Source organism: Populus euphratica, unplaced genomic scaffold (assembly GCF_000495115.2).
Source record: "Populus euphratica unplaced genomic scaffold, PopEup_1.0 scaffold447.1, whole genome shotgun sequence".
Lineage (NCBI taxonomy): Eukaryota > Viridiplantae > Streptophyta > Magnoliopsida > Malpighiales > Salicaceae > Populus > Populus euphratica.
The window spans coordinates 83,500-102,046 of record NW_011500335.1 but is presented as its reverse complement, the minus strand read 5'-3'; the positions used below and the strand labels follow the sequence as shown (position 1 = coordinate 102,046).

The 18,547-nt window shown below is 29.6% G+C and overlaps 2 protein-coding genes and 1 long non-coding RNA gene across 4 annotated transcripts in view; 1 reads left to right on the top strand and 2 right to left on the bottom strand.

Annotated features, from left to right (window-relative positions):
• Positions 1 to 4,564: 4,564 nt before the first annotated feature.
• On the bottom strand, positions 4,565 to 8,638 carry LOC105113770 (Mitochondrial substrate carrier family protein). The gene is made up of 6 exons (XM_011010083.1): positions 8,212 to 8,638; positions 8,041 to 8,116; positions 7,829 to 7,924; positions 7,172 to 7,688; positions 5,387 to 5,522; positions 4,565 to 5,154 (listed from the first exon to the last, which is right to left on the bottom strand). The coding sequence occupies exons 1-6, from the start codon at positions 8,326 to 8,328 to the stop codon at positions 4,921 to 4,923; spliced, it is 1,176 nt and encodes a 391-aa protein (XP_011008385.1). The 5' UTR covers positions 8,329 to 8,638; the 3' UTR covers positions 4,565 to 4,920.
• LOC105113769 (uncharacterized) lies at positions 5,529 to 6,457 on the top strand. The gene is made up of 2 exons (XR_840017.1): positions 5,529 to 5,876; positions 5,972 to 6,457. It is a non-coding gene; the product is annotated as an uncharacterized LOC105113769 (long non-coding RNA).
• Positions 8,639 to 15,670: 7,032 nt separating the features above from the next.
• LOC105113768 (vacuolar protein sorting-associated protein 26A-like) overlaps positions 15,671 to 18,547 on the bottom strand; it is a 7,163-nt gene continuing 4,286 nt past the window's right edge. For both annotated transcript variants that reach the window (XM_011010081.1, XM_011010082.1), the window contains exons 9-12: positions 17,694 to 17,738; positions 17,158 to 17,213; positions 16,890 to 17,065; positions 15,671 to 16,118 (exon numbers count right to left, since the gene is read on the bottom strand). In XM_011010081.1, the coding sequence (XP_011008383.1) occupies positions 15,940 to 16,118; positions 16,890 to 17,065; positions 17,158 to 17,213; positions 17,694 to 17,738 (456 nt within the window). In that variant the 3' untranslated portion in view covers positions 15,671 to 15,939. The remainder of the gene's footprint in view (positions 16,119 to 16,889; positions 17,066 to 17,157; positions 17,214 to 17,693; positions 17,739 to 18,547) is intronic.

Here is an 18,547-nt window from a genome sequence, read left to right as displayed (position 1 = left end):
TTATTACTATTACTACTACTACTACTATTATTATTATAGTTATTGTTGTTATTGCTATTATTGTTGTTTATAATTTGTACAATTAACCTCCTTGTGGTTCGACCCCGGTCTTGCCGGGTTATTTATTACTTCGACACTCCTGCACTTGGGAGAAGACATCAATCTTTTAGTCGTGTCAACTGTCACAATTACAAATGTCCTAAAAAACATGGTTGTCCTGAGCAAAAGAATAGATGGGGAGACTATCTTTAGAGAAGCATTCGACAAGTACTGGGAGAGGATCCTAAACTGGTTGCATCGTTGACATAGAGAGGAAAAAAAATTCTTGGTAGAGAAGTGGAAGATTCTCCCTTTTTAAAGATGGTTTCAATAATACCTTTAGCTTTTTTGGTGAACTCAGGTTTTGTGGATTGGATAGGGACAAAGCTTTGATACAACTTTTCATAATTGGTAATCAAAGAAGAGGGGAGCAACTTTTGTAAGTTCTCTTTCGAGATTTGTCATGGGACATGAGTATCAATGGCTCTTTGGTTGGTATCAACAGTGATAAGTAAAACATCATTTGTAACAGGAAGTACTAAATCAAAGGCATGATTTTAGACCCTATAAGCCATTTGATAATGAAGAGTGGCTTGATAGATATTTAAAACTTGATCAGCCCCAGTGATCTACAGTTAGAATTCCAAAAAGTGATGAAGTTGAGGGTCATCTAAAGTCATTTTGAAGTTGGGATATAAAGTAACAACTATTATACCAAAATTGAGCGTGGTTTCAAGAGATCCAATGCATGCATGTTGATACTCTAGATATTTGGTTTCTAGAAGAGCTAATCTTGCTGTAACAAGTAAAACTTTATGGTCATGATAAGATAAGGCTAGTCTAATAACACCAAAAATGAATATATGAATAGCCATGAGGAATCCATTGGCTTGGAAATTCAGATGAAATTTTAAAAGTAAGAAACTATTCGCAAGTAACATGAATCTGATATTGGTCAAAAGAGGAAGCCTGAACATATTCTTTTGCCACACGAGAAGGTTGTTTGATGAGAGTTTTAATATTAAGAATAAAAGGAGAATTTTTGGCAAAAGCATGATAAGGATTGACAAGAGGAAGATCTGTTTCAGAGATTTTTATATATCATCTAAGCGGCTAACCTCATAGAGATAAGTAAGTTTAGTAAACATAGACTGACGAATAGAAGGAGAAGGAGGAAGATGAAAAGAGGAAGAAGATGTCAAAAGAGAAGAAGAAGGAGGTGATGATAAAGAAAAAGAGGTCATGGTCACCCACAAACCAGAGGAGCTCTTACATCACAATTTCATCAAAGCAAACAAATGGAGAAAAACAAAAGGAAGAAACTTAAAATATGTGAAGATGACTAGTTATTAACATGTTTATTAAACTTAGTTAGGCTTATCAAGTGGTCCAAAGCTTAGTTTGAATCGTGTTTTTTTTCTAATTGTTTCGGAAAATGACTCGATAAAATCTAATTGATAACCCTATATGTTAATATGTTATATGGTTGATCTAGTCAAACCTAGATGAGATATGTTAGTGTCGACTTGATTTATTTATTAATTTTTATCTAAAATAATTTCATTTTATTTTTTAAAAACTATATTATTTTGACATAGACTCACCAAGCTGGACGAGGAACAAAAATTTGATAGCTATGGCTACTAGCATTCCAAATTTATTTTTTAAAATATAAGCCACATCGACTATATTTTTAGTAGTATGGCTTTTTGTATTTAAATTCTTCAACAACAATAACAAAATCTTCAAAATTATTCCCATTTATTTGAAGCTAGAGAGAGATGCCATTTATTTTGGAGTCTTTTTAGAAGGAATTGATGGGTATGTGTAAATTAGACTAACATATTAGCTATACTAACAATGCATGTAACTCTTCAAAGAAAACCTATTAAGGTCCACGAGAGAGTTTTAAAAGGGATTTCTGTTTGGAAATATGATTGTGATTGTTTTTTAAAATAATTTTTATTTAGAAATATATTAAAATAATATTTTATTATTATTTTTTAAAAAATATTTTTGATATTATTGTATCAAAATGATCTAAAAATACCAGAAAAAAATATTAATTTGAAACAAAGAAAAAAATAAAAATATTAATTTAAAGCAAATAAAAAAATAAAAAAAATAATTTTTTTCAAAAATATTTTCAAAACACAAAAACAAATATATCTATAATTACAATAAAATATATATAGTCTAACCACATAACCAAACATACCCTACTAACATTTTTCCTTCTAAGAATCCTAATTACTATCTTACTTCTATATTTTTCTCTAATGGTTCTATCTTACTAATTTTCTACCATGCATAGACTGCACTAGTCCATTTGTCATGCTCTGTCCAACATTAAACTAACTTTTCTAAATGCCAAAATAAATAAATAAATAAAAGTGCATTGAATTTTTTAACTATATTATTAAATTCAATTTAATAAATCAATCTTGAAACCTCACAACCTATTTATCTAACTTGAATTTCCAATTAAATCATATAGAAGTTAGCTCAAATTAAATTAATTGATTTCATGGGTCTAAATGTAATCTTAATATTTAGTAAAAAGATTAATTAACTTTTAAAAAAAATTCTAGATGACAAAAAAATTATTGAGATAATGACATATTGGATCGATTTCAGTCCCTCAGCGACCTGAGTTATGGACTCTATTGAGTTTAATAATTTGTTTTTGTAAACTATTTTTTTAATTATATGATAAAAATATATGGTCACAAAATTGAGCACTAGCCTAAAAAAATTATTTGAGACAATAATAACCTTATAGAAAGCAAATAAAAAATAAATAATGCAATTTATTTCTTAACCAATTCAATATTAAAAAAAAATCAAGAAAAAAATTAAAAATAATTAAAGGACAAAAAAACATATCCAACAAGTGGGTAAATTCCTCAAACTTATAAATCGGGTAACTTGAGCTAGCACGTGAAACCTACAAAGCAGGTTATAGACTACAATAAGATTATAATTTGTTTTTATATAAAAAGTAGTTTTTATTTAATTATATTATAAAAAATCACAAAATCAAACATCAACTCAATACTGAGATACTGAAAAAAATAATTAGAAAAAAAGTTAAATTTGCTAGATTTGTGAATCAAATCAATGAGTCAAATCTATGAACATGTCTATAAACTTTAAAATTTTTATTAAATAGCTTTTCTCTAAAACTATTTTTTTTTATAATACGAGAAAAACTAGATAAAAAATAAAGAGTTAAGTTCAATAAAAAAAATAAGAGAGAAAGAGAGGGGGAAGACATCCCAACAAATTGATACACACATAAGATTTGTTGAATAAAATAAAAAGAAAAAAACATATTATGCATAGCTGTATATATTAAAAATATTATAATAATTTTTTTTAAAAAATAAATTTAATATATAAAAAATATAAAAAAATAACAAATAAATCATATTAATCTCTTCAAAAATTAAAAATATCCAATATAATTAAAAATAATCACTATTTTGAAAAAGAATAAATAAACAAAAAAAAGCTCATAGGAGTAAAATACAAACTTAAAAATTATTTAAAATTTATAAAAGAAGCTTTAAATTAAAAAAAATTATATATATAGTCCAAAACAAACATCATGAGCCTCCATACAGACCTTTATATATTTTTGGAAGATAATAGGGCCAATAAGTTGTTTGCCCAATTTATTTATATTTTTTTTTTCATATTCTAAGTGTTATAACGGTCAAGAAATAAGAGTATGTTTTTTTTATAAAAAAATTTATTTTTAATCAAAAATACTTAAAAAACATTTTAATAATCTTGTTAAACCAACCCTTAACTTTCAAAAATACAAAAAATCACTTCAAAACCTAAAATCAACATGAAATTTAATTTCTTTCCTATGTTTTTTTTCCTATGTTTTTTTAAGCATTTTCCAGGTAAAAAAAGCACTTAATTCAAACTCATTTTATGATATGGAACCATTAAAAAAAAAAAATTCTACCATTTTGATGACTGGAATCATACAAAAAAGCACTTAATTCAAACTCATTTTATCATATGGAACCATTAAAAAAAAAAATTCTACCATTCATATAAATAACATTTTTTATCTTGAAATTTAGTGATTCTTTTCTCCTCTTGTCCAATAAAAACTGAAAAATAATGAAAATAATGTATAATTTTGAAATTGATTTTTCTAGAATTAGAGAGACCAATTACTTAATAGTTAAAAATGATGGAGGATTCAAATGTACTTTTCAAATAAAATTAAAAAACATTTATTTTACTCATGATTGTCACTTCAATCCTTTGTCTTCTAATTTAATCCTCTCTTAAAAAATACATTAAACTGAATACTAATTTGAGCAAGTAAAAATGCAATCATGCAAAAATAAAAATAAAAATACAATGGGAATCAAATTAAATATTTTTAAAAAATCACTACTTCAATTCACAATAATATATGAGATGGTAAAGAATGATTTTAGAATAATAAAAACACCACATCATTTAGCTTTTATTGTAATAAATGAGATCACACAAAGTATTGGGTAGGAGAAAAGGAGGTGTTTTATTGAAAAATTATTCAGTTTGAGACAATTTGTCAATTCAGCTTGATGGTTTTGCATGCATCTGGAGTTGCTTTGAAATCTTGAAGCTATTCCATGGGCAAAAATGCAATATAATGAAATCTTCCTAAATCATAGAAGGGGGAATAACGTGGACATGAAGCAGTTTTGAAGAATATTTCTATAAGGATACTTTAATGAATTTTATTTTTTACTTGGATACTAGGTGAGCGGTTCATTTTCCTCGAACACCGCTTCGCCAAGCTGCAGAAGTAGATAGCTCATTTTGTGGTGAGAAACTCTTTGCAGTGAACATGGACTCAGCCAGGCGATTTTACAACAACTTGTTCTCTTTTGATACTCTTTTCTTGGTTCCCTCTGAAACAAGGTGATTGACCGTCAAATAATAACTCCCAACAATCATAAACGATGCAAATCCACTGCGAGCCATTCGCAACCCCAGGCCACGAAACAAGATATTCCTGTCTGCAGGGTGGATGCCTGTATACCTCTCAAATCTATTCCCTGGTTGTGTCCATCTCAACAAATTCCTCTCCATAGAAATATACTGCAAGAAAACAATATTGCCACATTAAGTTTTTTGAAGTAAATTCACCCCCTTCTCCGCTTTGCCTTTGTTTGTAATTCTTGTGACGTGAAAACCAAAACCCAAATGCCAAAACGTCAGAAGAATGGACAGAAACTCAAATAAATAATCCATCAAGATTATGCAGTAGTTATTTTAAAAAAAATGAATAAGAAATCATCTATGTTAAACCTGCCAGTAACAAGAAGCATACCTTGGGCAGCACTGTGCACTGTGATCGACATTTGGCAGTGTCAAAACAATGAGATGCAGCTGCAGCAACGGAACCAGAAAATCCAGCAGCAAGACTAACAGATAGAGGAGAGAGTGAGCCAACTTCTTCATTAGACCTAACAAAAGGCATAATACTATGAGAAGAAGAGATAAAAATAACAAAGTATTGCTACAGAGTGCTGCACAAGAATTTACTCGTTTCCAGCAGGCAAAAAATCACCCCCTTTCAAAAAAAAAAAAAGAGAGGGAATGAACAGGCTGTGCAATGACACTGAAATTATTATACGGTATCTTAATGCAGTGCATCATTTTGAATTATATAACCGCAATAGAATTGAATAAGTTTCTAATAACTAGCATGTCCCTTGAATCCTACAGTGTTTTTCTCATCCATTTAGTTTAGGTAGTTCCTTCAATGTCTGAAGGTTACTAGGAAACCTAGGTTTCAGCATGAACATAAAGTACTACAAGTCAAGCAAGCTCACCCATTTAGTTTAGGAGGTTCCTTCAATGTCAAAAGATTACTAGGAAACCTAGGTCTCAGCATGAACATAAAGTACTACAGGTCATGCAAGTGTGCGAGTCCAAAAACTCCCAATCAAAGCAGCCAATCTAAACAGTTCCGTATTATGAGTGATCAATATATAATATTCCAGTAATATAATCTATATAAGAACTGTCAGTTAAGTGGCTCTTTCCAGCATCTAATGCAAAAAAAGGTGGCAAAAGGCCTGAGATCTACATTTACAGTAATTAGAATCCTGAAAAAATGCTCAATCAGAGGAGATGGAATTCATTCAACAGCTCTAATTGGAAAGCATTTTCAGTTCACCCAAATCCTATGCAATTACCGTCTTGCAGCATTAGCATCTTATTTTAAAATGAGCTCAACCTAAAACATAAAATACCTTAGAAAAAAACAAAAAAACTACATATTATCAGCAAAAAATTCTGTGGGACCTTTGATAAACAATGTGAGTAATCACTGAACAATCTCAGGTGCAATTTATACAATACCTAGATATATTAAAAATGAAAGAAAAGAAGAGATAAGATAAGGGATGGGTATGATGGTAAATGGCTGCCTGTTATGTTGTCTTTGAAGGAGCTAAGGCTAGCATTCTTCTCTAAAAAAGGATATTGAAAGACATTCATTAAATAATAGAGCAGAGAGAGGTTCAAATGAAACAAAAAAAGAAGAAGCATATAGAAACTGTATAAACTGACTGAATTATCAAACACTACACCTAACAACCTCCATGTAGGATTTCTAAAGTAACATAAATGTTGAACATTAACTAATTTAAATATAAAATGCACGTATAGGCAACTGCCAGTCATCTTATTCTAGCATCCTTTAAGTTATACCATATGCTCCAATAGTGTTGGTAAATATACCTAGTATTCACATAAAACCCTGTAGACCACTAGATACAGACACAATAACACATCACAATTTCACTGGCAAAACATGACTTTGTGAGCCACATGGTAGCAAATATATCTCAAACCCTTGATTACGTTGCTCCCAAAGATAGCAGCAGAGGACACTTTGAGACCAAGTTAGCAGATGTTTAGCAATGTTTTTCTTTTTCTTTTTTCCTCTGAACAATCTTCTCAATTTCTTTAGGAAAAAATGACTTGCCAACTTGGGAATTACAAAACTATTACAGATTAGCAACACAGCTGTAGGTTTCAAGAGTATCATTAGAAGCACTTAACAGGGAGTCTTGCTTAGATTAGTAGATGGACATTTTTTTCAAACCTGGGTATAGGATCCATCCCAACTGCCTTCCAGTTAAGCATTACATCGTGCATAAATTGCCAGCTACTGAAGAATACCCCACCAAAAATAGAATCTCGAACAAGTCCTGATCTGATCCCTCTCCACAGTGCACGCCATCCTTCCAAAGAGATGATGCTTGATGGCTTCCGAACATCACAGACTGATGGTGCCTTCCCAGACCCAGTCATCATCCATGGGTACTCTAGCAAGGCACCAACCAGATTTGGATGCTTACTGGTTAGGGTGGATAAAAGGGTAACAAAATGGTTCAATGCCTTCTTATCTGGAGTATGTCCAGGTAGTAATTTAGCAATAATGGGTGCAACAGCTCTATTTTCAGCAACAGGGGTAGATCTTGGAACTCGGGATGCAGATGTAACCTGTGCACGAAGTTTAATAAGTTCAAATGGAGAGCATACAAGTGATTCCAATGCACCAGCGACCATTCCAGCCATAAGGGCCTCAGAGACATACACGTGGCTGTATTCTCGACCATCTGCCAGAATGTCAATAGCAAACACCACATAGCTCGATCAAAATTCATATATTCCGAACTCGTTTCCATAACTAACATCAAGATATAAACTCGTTTGACTCAAAACCATAAACTGACAGGGAAGGCGAAATTCTGAATACCTTTACAATAAGCAGTTAAAATTTCATAGGCTCCAAACCGAGCTCCAAGGCCAAGAGTTTTGCCTACAGTCAACCACCCAAAACCGCTATACAAGCCTAGCATGTTCATTCAAAGAAAAGGGATTGAGGATTATGATACTAATCACACATTAATCCGAGAAGAAATTCTCGTGAAACAGACAAAAAAAAATCAACTGAAGCAGAATTCGTACCTGAATTCCCAGATAAAGAACGAACTCTATTTAAAGCCTGAAGTGATGTTAATTGTTTACCAGAATTCGAACCAACCTGATCCCCATATCCAAAAAAACAATAATGCAAAATAAGTAAGTGATTACATTAAGAAATGTAAAAGAAACGAGGAATAAAAAGGCAGAAGAAACCTGAATAAGAACTTTGATAGTATCAAGTGGGTAAGTGACAGCAGTGGCAACTGTTACTGATCCTACTGCTGCAATCGCATGGCTTACGAACAACTGGTTCTTCAACCACTCACCCATTTTCGTTTTACTGATAAAGCTCACTCCTTGACTACGTTTTTGGCGTTTCTATGTAATGCATGGGACTTGTTCGATGAAATGCCTGAACCAAAAACCCTTTTTTATATCAAAATTAAACTTGCAAAGGTGTTGTAAGTGAGGGGTGCACAAGTGAAGAAGAGAAGGAAATTCAAAAGGGATAGTTTTGGATTTGATTCTACATGCAAACCAGCTACGTAACTCTGGGGTTCTGTAGTACTTGGGGCTTTGAAAGAGACGAGTTCGGTTTTAGGAACCTGTGCTCCCAAGCTTCTTCTTTTATGTTCGGGGTGAGGCAATTGATTTTTGTACCTGTAGTTTACAAAAAGTACGAATTCAGTCCTTGATAGTTATAATTTTTTGACTTAGTCCTTTTATTTTTGAAATCGCTCAATTCCAGCCCTCTCCCCCATTTAGTCATTGGTATTAATTAGTATATACAAATGATGCCCAATCTTGATAATCTTAAAACCTTTTCACTTAAGCTTTAATAATAGTGAATTTGTTCATTGTAATGAATTTTGACTTGTACAAAAACGAAGTTCATAGTTGACATAAACATATTAACTTCAAGGACTGGAATAAAGTTATTTTTAAATTATAAAGGCAAAATAATTCTAAAGTGACTTGCTAAATTTAGATCATGTTTAATAACATTAAGTAAAGTAATTAAGTAATTATATACATATATATATATATATAGAATAAACATTTTTATTTTTTAAGTTTAAGGCTATTTTAAGTTATTTATTATCTTTTTTATAAATATATTGACTTTATTATTGAAGGTCTTTGAATCTTTCCAATTAAAACTGTTTTTATAAGTACTTAAGCTTTTATCATAAATTGAGAATTCCTTAGACTAAACAAAAGAAATTCAAGTACTCCAACATGTTGATTAAATACTATCCCAAATACTAAATAATTCATTGTTTATATATCTTGGTTTTTAAGACATTGTCAGTGGCCTTGTCTGTGGGAAACACTTATAAAAAGATAAATAGTTTTATTATTTTATTGTTTTTATCTAATTATCATTATCACTAGCAAATTATCTGGACACTTATGAAAAAGTCAAGTTATTGATTTCCCTGCCACAACAGATAATATAGCCCCTACTTAACCAATTCTTTAACAACTTATGGAACATATACAACTCGTTACTTAGACAGTGCTGGAAATCAACAAGCCCTCACTCAGGTAGTGTTGGAAATCAACAAGCAAGAGAAAATTCATATAAGTAAATCTCAGCCCCTACTCAGCTTTAACAACTTATGGAACATATACAACTCCTTACTTAGACAGTGCTGGAAATCAATAAGCCCTTACTCAGGTAGTGTTAGAAATCAACAAGCAAGAGAAAATTCACCTAAGCAAATCTTAGCCCCTACTCAACAAATTGTTACATCTTTCCACTCTCATCTACGATAGCAAACCCCCCTTAGTGTTTGTAAACGATTATACTACCCATAAGAATACAAAACCCACTTAGTGTTTGTAAACGATTATACTATCCATAAGAATACAAAAAAAAAAGATCTAGTAAAGGGTCTTCAACCTTAGAGGTAATCGATTGAGATTATTTTTGTAGGTATTCAAACTTTTACCATAAGCCTGAAATTTCTTAGACTAAAAGGAAGAAATTTAAGTACTTAAACATATTAATTAATCACTGTCTCAAATACTAAATAACTCATTATCTACATGTCTTGAATTTTGGGACATCATCAAACACTAATCAAATGTAACTAGATGTTAATTTTCTTTGCCACATGTCTTCTTCAATATTTAAGATATAAATTTGTGTGGAGACAGTGAGGATATCGATGGTTGCATTCAAATTGAAAAATCTTTTAAATAAGAAATTGAGTGTTTGTATGTTAAATAGAAGTCTGTTGTGTTCGAAGATTTCGTGAGATATTTATATTAGTGTTTAGTTACTTACTAGATATCAGCATATGTTATGTTATGGGTCAGATTAAAAAAATTTTAACGTAAAAAAGATTATCTAACCAATATAAATTTTTTTCTCTCATTAAACGAGTTAATCATAAACTTAAAATATAATGCATATTTGACTATATATTTTTTAAATATTAATACGGTGACATATTAAATGATATTTGTTTTTTCAAATATTAAGACTACAACATATTGGATCAATCCAATTAACCTGTCAAATCTATGATCCAAGTTATAAGATCAGATAACACTAAAAAAATTAAATAAAATTAAATTGTAAAGATTAATTTCTAATCAACCTAATATTTAAAGATGGAATTAAAGAAAAAAATTGTTAAATTAAAAAAAAAGGCTAATCAACCTAATATTTAAAGATGGAATTGAAGAAAAAAACTGTTAAATTAAAAAAAAAAAAGACTGAAACAACTACTGAAGTTAACCTATCAAACACACAACTTAAGTCATAAGATCGGGATAATCTCATATAAAAAAAACATATGAAGCCCAATTTCCAACCAACTCAATATTCAATGTTAAAATCGAAAAAAATCAATTATAGAAGGCAGGTCAAAAAAATAACTCGAGTCAAATCGGGTTAACCTGTTAAATCCGTAATTTAGATCATGAGATTAAAATAAATTCAGAGAAAACAAACTATAAAAATTTATGAAGCCTTACTTCCAACATATCTAATATTGAATGTTGAAATCAAGGGAAACAAATTAAATTTATGAGATTGATACATAACTCAACACAAAGGAAATAAAAAAAATTACAAGGTATAATTCTCAACACAACCTAATATTTAAGGACATTATTTAAAAAAACTTAATAAAAAAATTGGATTGTTGAAGGGTTAAATTAAAAAATTTTAAAAATATATTATTATAATGAATAGTGTTCTGGGCGTGACTACAATGATTTAGTCATACACTTTAGATAGCGTTTGGTTATTATTATGTTATAGAAATGACAAAAATAGTGGAGACATAAATGTATTTAGTTGAAGAGATAGAGACATAAAAAATAAATTTATCTTTAAGAAAAGTTTGGATTGAATTTGTATACTTTCAAAATAGGAGATATAGAGAGGAAATGTCTCTAGAGATAATATTTATTATTTTTTATTTCTACAATATCATTATAAAATCTCAATTTCAAAATTGTCCAACTAAGATATATAAGGATAAAAATAGTTATTATCATAGTTTTAAAATCTAACTCAAGTGTCAACTTGAAGCAAATTCTGGGTCATAAACCTGAGGGTCAATACGAGTTGATTCAGATCAATATAAGGATAAAAACTATTATTATTATAATTTTAAAATCTGACTTGGAGGCTAACTAGGGTAAGGCTTGGGTTATGGGTCGGGAGGGTCAATTTAGGTTAATTCAAGTCAATATATGGATAAAAATAGTTATTATTATAATTTTAAAACTCAACTTGGAATTTAACCTAAGAAAAGGTTCAGGTCACTGGTCAAGAGAGTCAACCTAGTTCCCCTATATTTTTTTATAAAAAATAATCAAAGTAAATCTTATTTTGATCAAAAACAAATTACAAAATAATTTAATGTTTTTTTGACCTATTTTTTATCCCGGGTCAACCTAAGTTTTTTATTGGGTTAAATGAAGTCAATTTTTTTCTCTATTTCTTTTGAATTCGGACTAATCCGGGCCCTGAAGTGGCTCGATTCTAGGTTAACCTGTCAAGCCAATCTTGATTTTATAAGTATGGTTATTATAATATTATTAATTTAAACTCTCAATATAAACTAAATTAAAAAAAAACAATATCTAATTATTTTTAAAAATATACAAGTTTAATAATAATACATATTAAGGGTAAATTAGACTTATTTATATTTTATTATGTCTTATTCATCATAACCAAACAGGATACAGAAACAATCACTTTATCTTATACACCATTATCTAATACAATTATGTTTATCTTTCTTTCTTTCTTTTATTCTTGTCTTTTTTGTCTCTATTTTCTTCATCTCTTATGGTGATAGCAATAACAAGCTACCTTAATGTTTTGTTAATATTGTTGGAATTTTGAGTTTCAATAAGTTCGTATATAAGACAAAGTGCATGCAAGGATTATAAAAGACACTAAAATGTGTGAGTTTTTTACTATAGATAAACATTGTTCACACACTAAAAAAAATATTATGGGGTTAATAGTTTAATTTGTAATAATTCATTTTGATCTTCAAAGTTTTATTTTGGGTGATTAATCCTAATTGAAGGCTAATTACTTTTGAAGTAAGATTTGAATTGGAAAAAGAGAGATCGAAATGAAAAAGACGTCAAACATGGGTGGCATGCTAGAGATTTTGTGATAAATACACTTACGTTCTTCATTTTTAAAAATAATTCAATTTATACAATTTAGATCCCTTTAAATTTAAAAAATTCACTTTTAGTATAAAAGTTTATTTGTATTATATTTCCAATCCATGATTAAAGAGAGGAGAGAAAGAGGTTGTTGGATTTTAGTGATAAAAGAGAAAGTTCCTGTTCAAGCAATATTTGACCATCAAAATAGTTTTTCTTAGTATCTATACGTTATATCCTACAAGAATTGTTTGATGATTGTGTTTTAGAGTCTTAATATTTTCTAAAAAATATTAAGTTAAGGAAGATAAATCTAACCTGTTTTGATTTTGGGTTTTTGGACCTTTTTTTAGATTTTTTTAGGTTCATAAATAGGTTTGTATAAGTTCTAAAGGTGTTAGTGAGGTTTTTTAGGTTGAAATAACTTTAAAATTAGGGGTTTTTTTTATCAAAAGAAACATTGCCATAGGTTTTTAGCTACTATAGCGGTGGCTAGAATTTAAGCTTATAGACGACATGTTGTCTGCTTAATTGTTTTATAAAAATAAGGGATAACATAATTAATACTTAAAAATGCACTCTCATTAAGTTTTATATCATCATATTACACTTAAAGTATCATTAAATTCACTAACTTATGAATTTTTTATAATAACAAGTCTGATAATATAAAATAGCTTTAGTTTATAGTAAATACTCATTTTAAATACAAGCATATCTCACAACTTAAATGATTAATTGATGTGATGAATTATTGAAAGTAAAAGAACAAAAAAAAGACTAAGCTTAGAAAATAAATGTTGATTTAATTCAAACTAAAATATTGTTCAGTTATTGGGTCATATCTGAAGCTGTAGATCTTGGATTTCAATTTAGTTTATATAGCTAGAAAGTTAAGATATAGGTCTAAAACATTTACGAAGAGTCTAAGATTCAATTATGTCATTTAAAAGTCCAAATCTTAGTATAAAAAAAAGTTCAAATCTGTCTTGTAGCCTAAACATTGTTCAGTGTTCAGCCTATATCTCGAGTTCTAGAAGTTAAAATGAGCTCATTCCTTTTTTGTTGAAAAGCTGAGATAAATTTTCAGAACTTTCATGAGACTATCTGTTCAAATTCAGATGTTAGTAATGATATTTTTTTTCAGACAAGAAGATAAGGGTTGTTACCAAGTCAAAAGGTGGTCACCGACTCAATAATTAATCATCAAATCAAAAGTTTAAAATTTTAGCCTATAAAAGAAGGCATTTGACATACATTTATACATCTTAGTTTTCATATCAAGATTATGTTCATGCTCTCTCTTTTTATATTTTTATAATACTTAAGTTTTGCTTTCATTAATCTCTTATTTATGCCTTTCAGTTCCTTATTATACTTATATAATCATATTCTCCTCTTATATATCTATGTTTCTCTTATTCATAAGCTAAGTTTATTATGTCAAGATAAAAAGGTTATACTAATAGTGTAAGAATAAATATAGTATAAACTCAATATGGACTTTCATATTTAATACTAAAATGTTTTGTACTTATTTACTCACTCTTAATGCCTTACTTGTTAAATGGTTAATCTATATTTATATTAAATAACTCTTGGTACAATAAATAATTGGTACTTTCATAGTCTAATTGTATGATATAACTAACACATGTGCTATGAATAGAACTTAATTTGTTATTAATATAAGTTATCACCATGAATACTTGACAACATTTACAAGTATTGTCATTACTCAAATAAGATAATCAATATAATCATGTTAATAAATTATAATCCGATTGGAATTTTTTTTGTGTGTGGTTTCTAATTGAATAATAAAAAGAGTTTATCTTATACTTATTTAAAATACTATTGGTGGATCATCTAACATTGACAATTGTTTTATATTTGTTTAAATCCTTACTTCAATATCATATCTCAAAAGTTTTCTTCAACTCCTTTTCATTTGTTGTTTATAATTTTATACAGTTTACTTCCTTATGATTTGACTCCAGTCTTACTAGGTTATTTATTACTTCAACACTCCTATACTTAGAGAAAAAAAATATCAACTTTTTAATCATGTCATGACACCTTTCAAAAATAAAAAAATAATCCAAGCCCGAGCATGCAAGGTTGGGCTTGAAAGCCCACCCACACGCTTGGATTTTTCCTTGTAATAGTCTCTTTTTGGATCCTTTTTTATTTTTTATTATAATTATATTTAGGTTAGATATAAATTTAAAAACATTGAACCTAAATGAGTACATGATATAGATAACAAATTTAATAAGTTAAAACACAGTACTCATGCTTTTTTTTAATTGATATTTTTTAATATCTTTTTTAAAATAATTTTAAAATTTATGTTTTGATTGATATCCCTCATCTATATTTTTTTTCCTTATATAACCCTTTTTGTATTGAATTTTTTTAATTATTGTGTGTGTTTAATTTTTTAAAAGATTATATCAAGTCATCTATAATTGTTTCTATAATTTTTATATAGAAGAGCTTTATATCTAAAAACATTTTTTTTATTTTTACATAATACTTCTAATATATTCAATCTTATATATATTTTTATTTTATTTAATAAATTTAATATGTACTTATTTCTATTATCAATTGATATAATAAAAAAATTTATTTTAATAAATATATTCAACAATAATAATTAGATAAATATCTTTTCTTGTGAAATTAAATATTTTAATATATATCTCTTAATTTTTTTAATTTTATTTTTTATTATTATTAACAATTTTTTTATTTATTAACAAATAATTTTTTATTTATTTAATTATTTTTTATTTACATGTAGATTTTTTTTTATCTATAAAAACACGTAAAACAAATAATGTAGATTTTTTTTTATCTATAAAAACACACGTAAAACAAATATGTGTGTACAATATTTTTATAAAAAAAATACTTAAATTTCAAATCACAAGTCAAATAGATAGTCATTACAATCACGGGTTGCACGGATATAAAGAAACCTGACTAAAGAAAGGCCAAATAAAATAATAAATAAATAAATAAATAAAACAGATTTTTTTTCAAATTCAGAGCGTAGGTTTTTGCAGTTCCAAGTATCCCAGACATGGAAAGGTTTTTGCCATCAGATGTGTTTCACTGGTCAAAATCAAGAAGGGCATCATCAACACGAAAACAGGGAAATCTCTCTCCATGACAAATCTGAATCCTTGGTCCTTCAAAGAAGCAAGCTACTTGCTAAGGTACTGCTCCTATTTTCCTGTCATGATAAAATTTCTGAGCTCCTCTAAAATGGACACTCATTCAGGGAGTTGGAAGAAGCCGATAAACTGTGATTTCTTGCTGCTTAAAACACCATCGATCTTCTTCGTCAACTAGAACAAGATTCAAGTAGTACCTCACACTGATTTTGTTGTTAATGTTGCGATATGTGGGTGTCAACTCGTATGGACTCAGGAACAGTCTTACTGGAATCGATTCACCTGTTAGGGCATCAGTAATTGCATCGGTGTTATAATTCTCTGAAATATGAATAGAGACCAGTATTGAGCACGCAAACAGAGATGAACACATGCAACACATCATCAAATTTTCACATTTTCTCATCAAGACTTGGTGCATAAATCATAAAATAAAGGCATTATAGAAGCGGTTCATTGCTGCATATGGATGACATGCAATCACATAATTCTGAAGTAGGAAAAATAAAGCTTGCATGTGTATTTCATGCATACATTTCTCAAAATAAAGCTTGCATGTGTATTTCATGCTAGACTTCCAATAATGAGGTGCAATTCCTTTAATTTTGTTTGTCATTAAAATGCGATTTGTTTTCTGTGTCGAGTTCCTACTTTTCAAAATTTTCCATTATGGCATCTTTATTTCCTAGTGTTTCTACAAGTGTCCTTACTTCATAGGCAAAAAAAGGTTTGCAACATTGTAAAGGAGTGTTTGACAACCTTAAATAAACACATAAGCCACAAAGGCATCTACAGTGATCCTACTCTGCTGCCAGAACATTTTAAAAATCTTGCAACACCGGTAACTCATCACAGATAACTAAATGTGAGGTTAAAGTTAAGCCATATCAAGATCAAGTTAAAATTCAACCATGACAGGCATGATATTAATGGTCTACAGGAGAGTTGAAATTCAGATGCATCACTCAAATTTTCTGGGAGTGATTTGTTAAATGCAATCGTGCATATTATCGGTGATAAGGAAAAGAAACTAAAATACTATAAGTTATGTACCTCTGACAGGAACACCATCCATCAATTCAAATTTTGCAAAGGTCTCTGTCTCAACATATGTATTAGGCCCCGATCCCGTCAACTCACGGCGCCTGATCTCAAGCTCCATATTCTTAATCTGAATTCTCATCAGAAGAAAATATATTTTGCCAACGATGACATCCTTCAAGTGGTACCTGATTCATTTGAACTCAATAAGACAACATAAAGCTCCCTTCCAACTCGACTCATCATGTGTCATTTTATTCACTATAAGCCTCAGACTTACTTGCTTTTACTGTATTCAAATTCAATATGAAGACAGTCCTCAATTCCAACTTCCATCTAAAAGTACCACCAAGAATAGCACACAGGGATCAGGATCAATTTTTAGAATGAGTTTCAGTGTAATTCATGATCAACAACCATGTTTTGCAAGAATAATTCATATGTCATGACTTGCCTTCGCAAACATCTCAACCCAATATGTCAGGCATCTAGCTGAGTAATTTTCAAGTCAAACATGTGATGAGACAAAGAATGTCCTCAAACAACAATTAGGGGGGAAAAAAAGGATGACTTAAGGCTATGAATCATGCTTCTTAAGGCCTAATAGAGCAGAAGACGAGATGAAGTTGTATTGACAAGATAAACAAACATTTGAAGGAAGTTCAATGTGAAAAAATGTGCTTTCCCAGATAGAATTATTATAAGTAAACTGTCCAAATAAAGAGCAATCAAACAATTGCAAAAGAGTTATTGTTTTGACATGTGGATGTCCATGTAATAATAGACATGCAGAAGAGGAATTATTTCAATCCTGATCTTGATGCTGTTATTGATTGATGGAAGCGGAGTGTAGTTGTGAACCTGAACAAGAGTATTAAAGTTAAAACAAAACAAAACAAGATGTGATGTGACACTCTCAAGACTATTTATATTGACAAGACAATCAAACAAATAAAATATAAAAAGCATTAGAACAAAGACTTGCCTTTCAAGAACCTTACATCACAAAGAAAATAGAATTATCAGAATACCAATTTGCAAGACTGATTTTGAAACATAAATAGATGATATCCTGTGTATAATTTTAACTTGAATATGCAAAACTACCTATGCATTGAGCAATTATTTAACCAACCAACCTTATATTTGGGTAATTGCTTCTTTATTAGATGGACAGTGTCTGACTGCACGTATTATTTTCTTTAATAGGAGAAGGCCATTATCTACATAATTGCTCTATCCATTTGTATGGGAGTTTCTCAAACACTCTCGCAGCATCCACTTCTGCGAGACCAATAGCAAGCACTGGCCCTTCTCATTCTGTCAGTGACGATTCCGGAATTCTAGTTAATTTATCAATCCTGGTTCTTAGCAGTGACCACTTCTGCTACAATGTCTCTAGCTGTCAGGAAACTAGTAAATTCCTTTCATTGTTTAAATGATCCTTCATGTTACCATTATTGAACAAATTCACACCCTATTCTCCATATGCTTTCCAACTATATCAGATAGCCCCAGAATTCAACATCCCCTCCTATACATTCCTCTATAAAAAATGACAGCAACACAGTAAAGATGTGTCAACTTTGTGAAACAGCTCACCTATTAATTCCAGTAGATAGGGTTTGCAGCGCCCCCCCCCCCCCCAAAACCCCTTTTTTTCCTAAAAA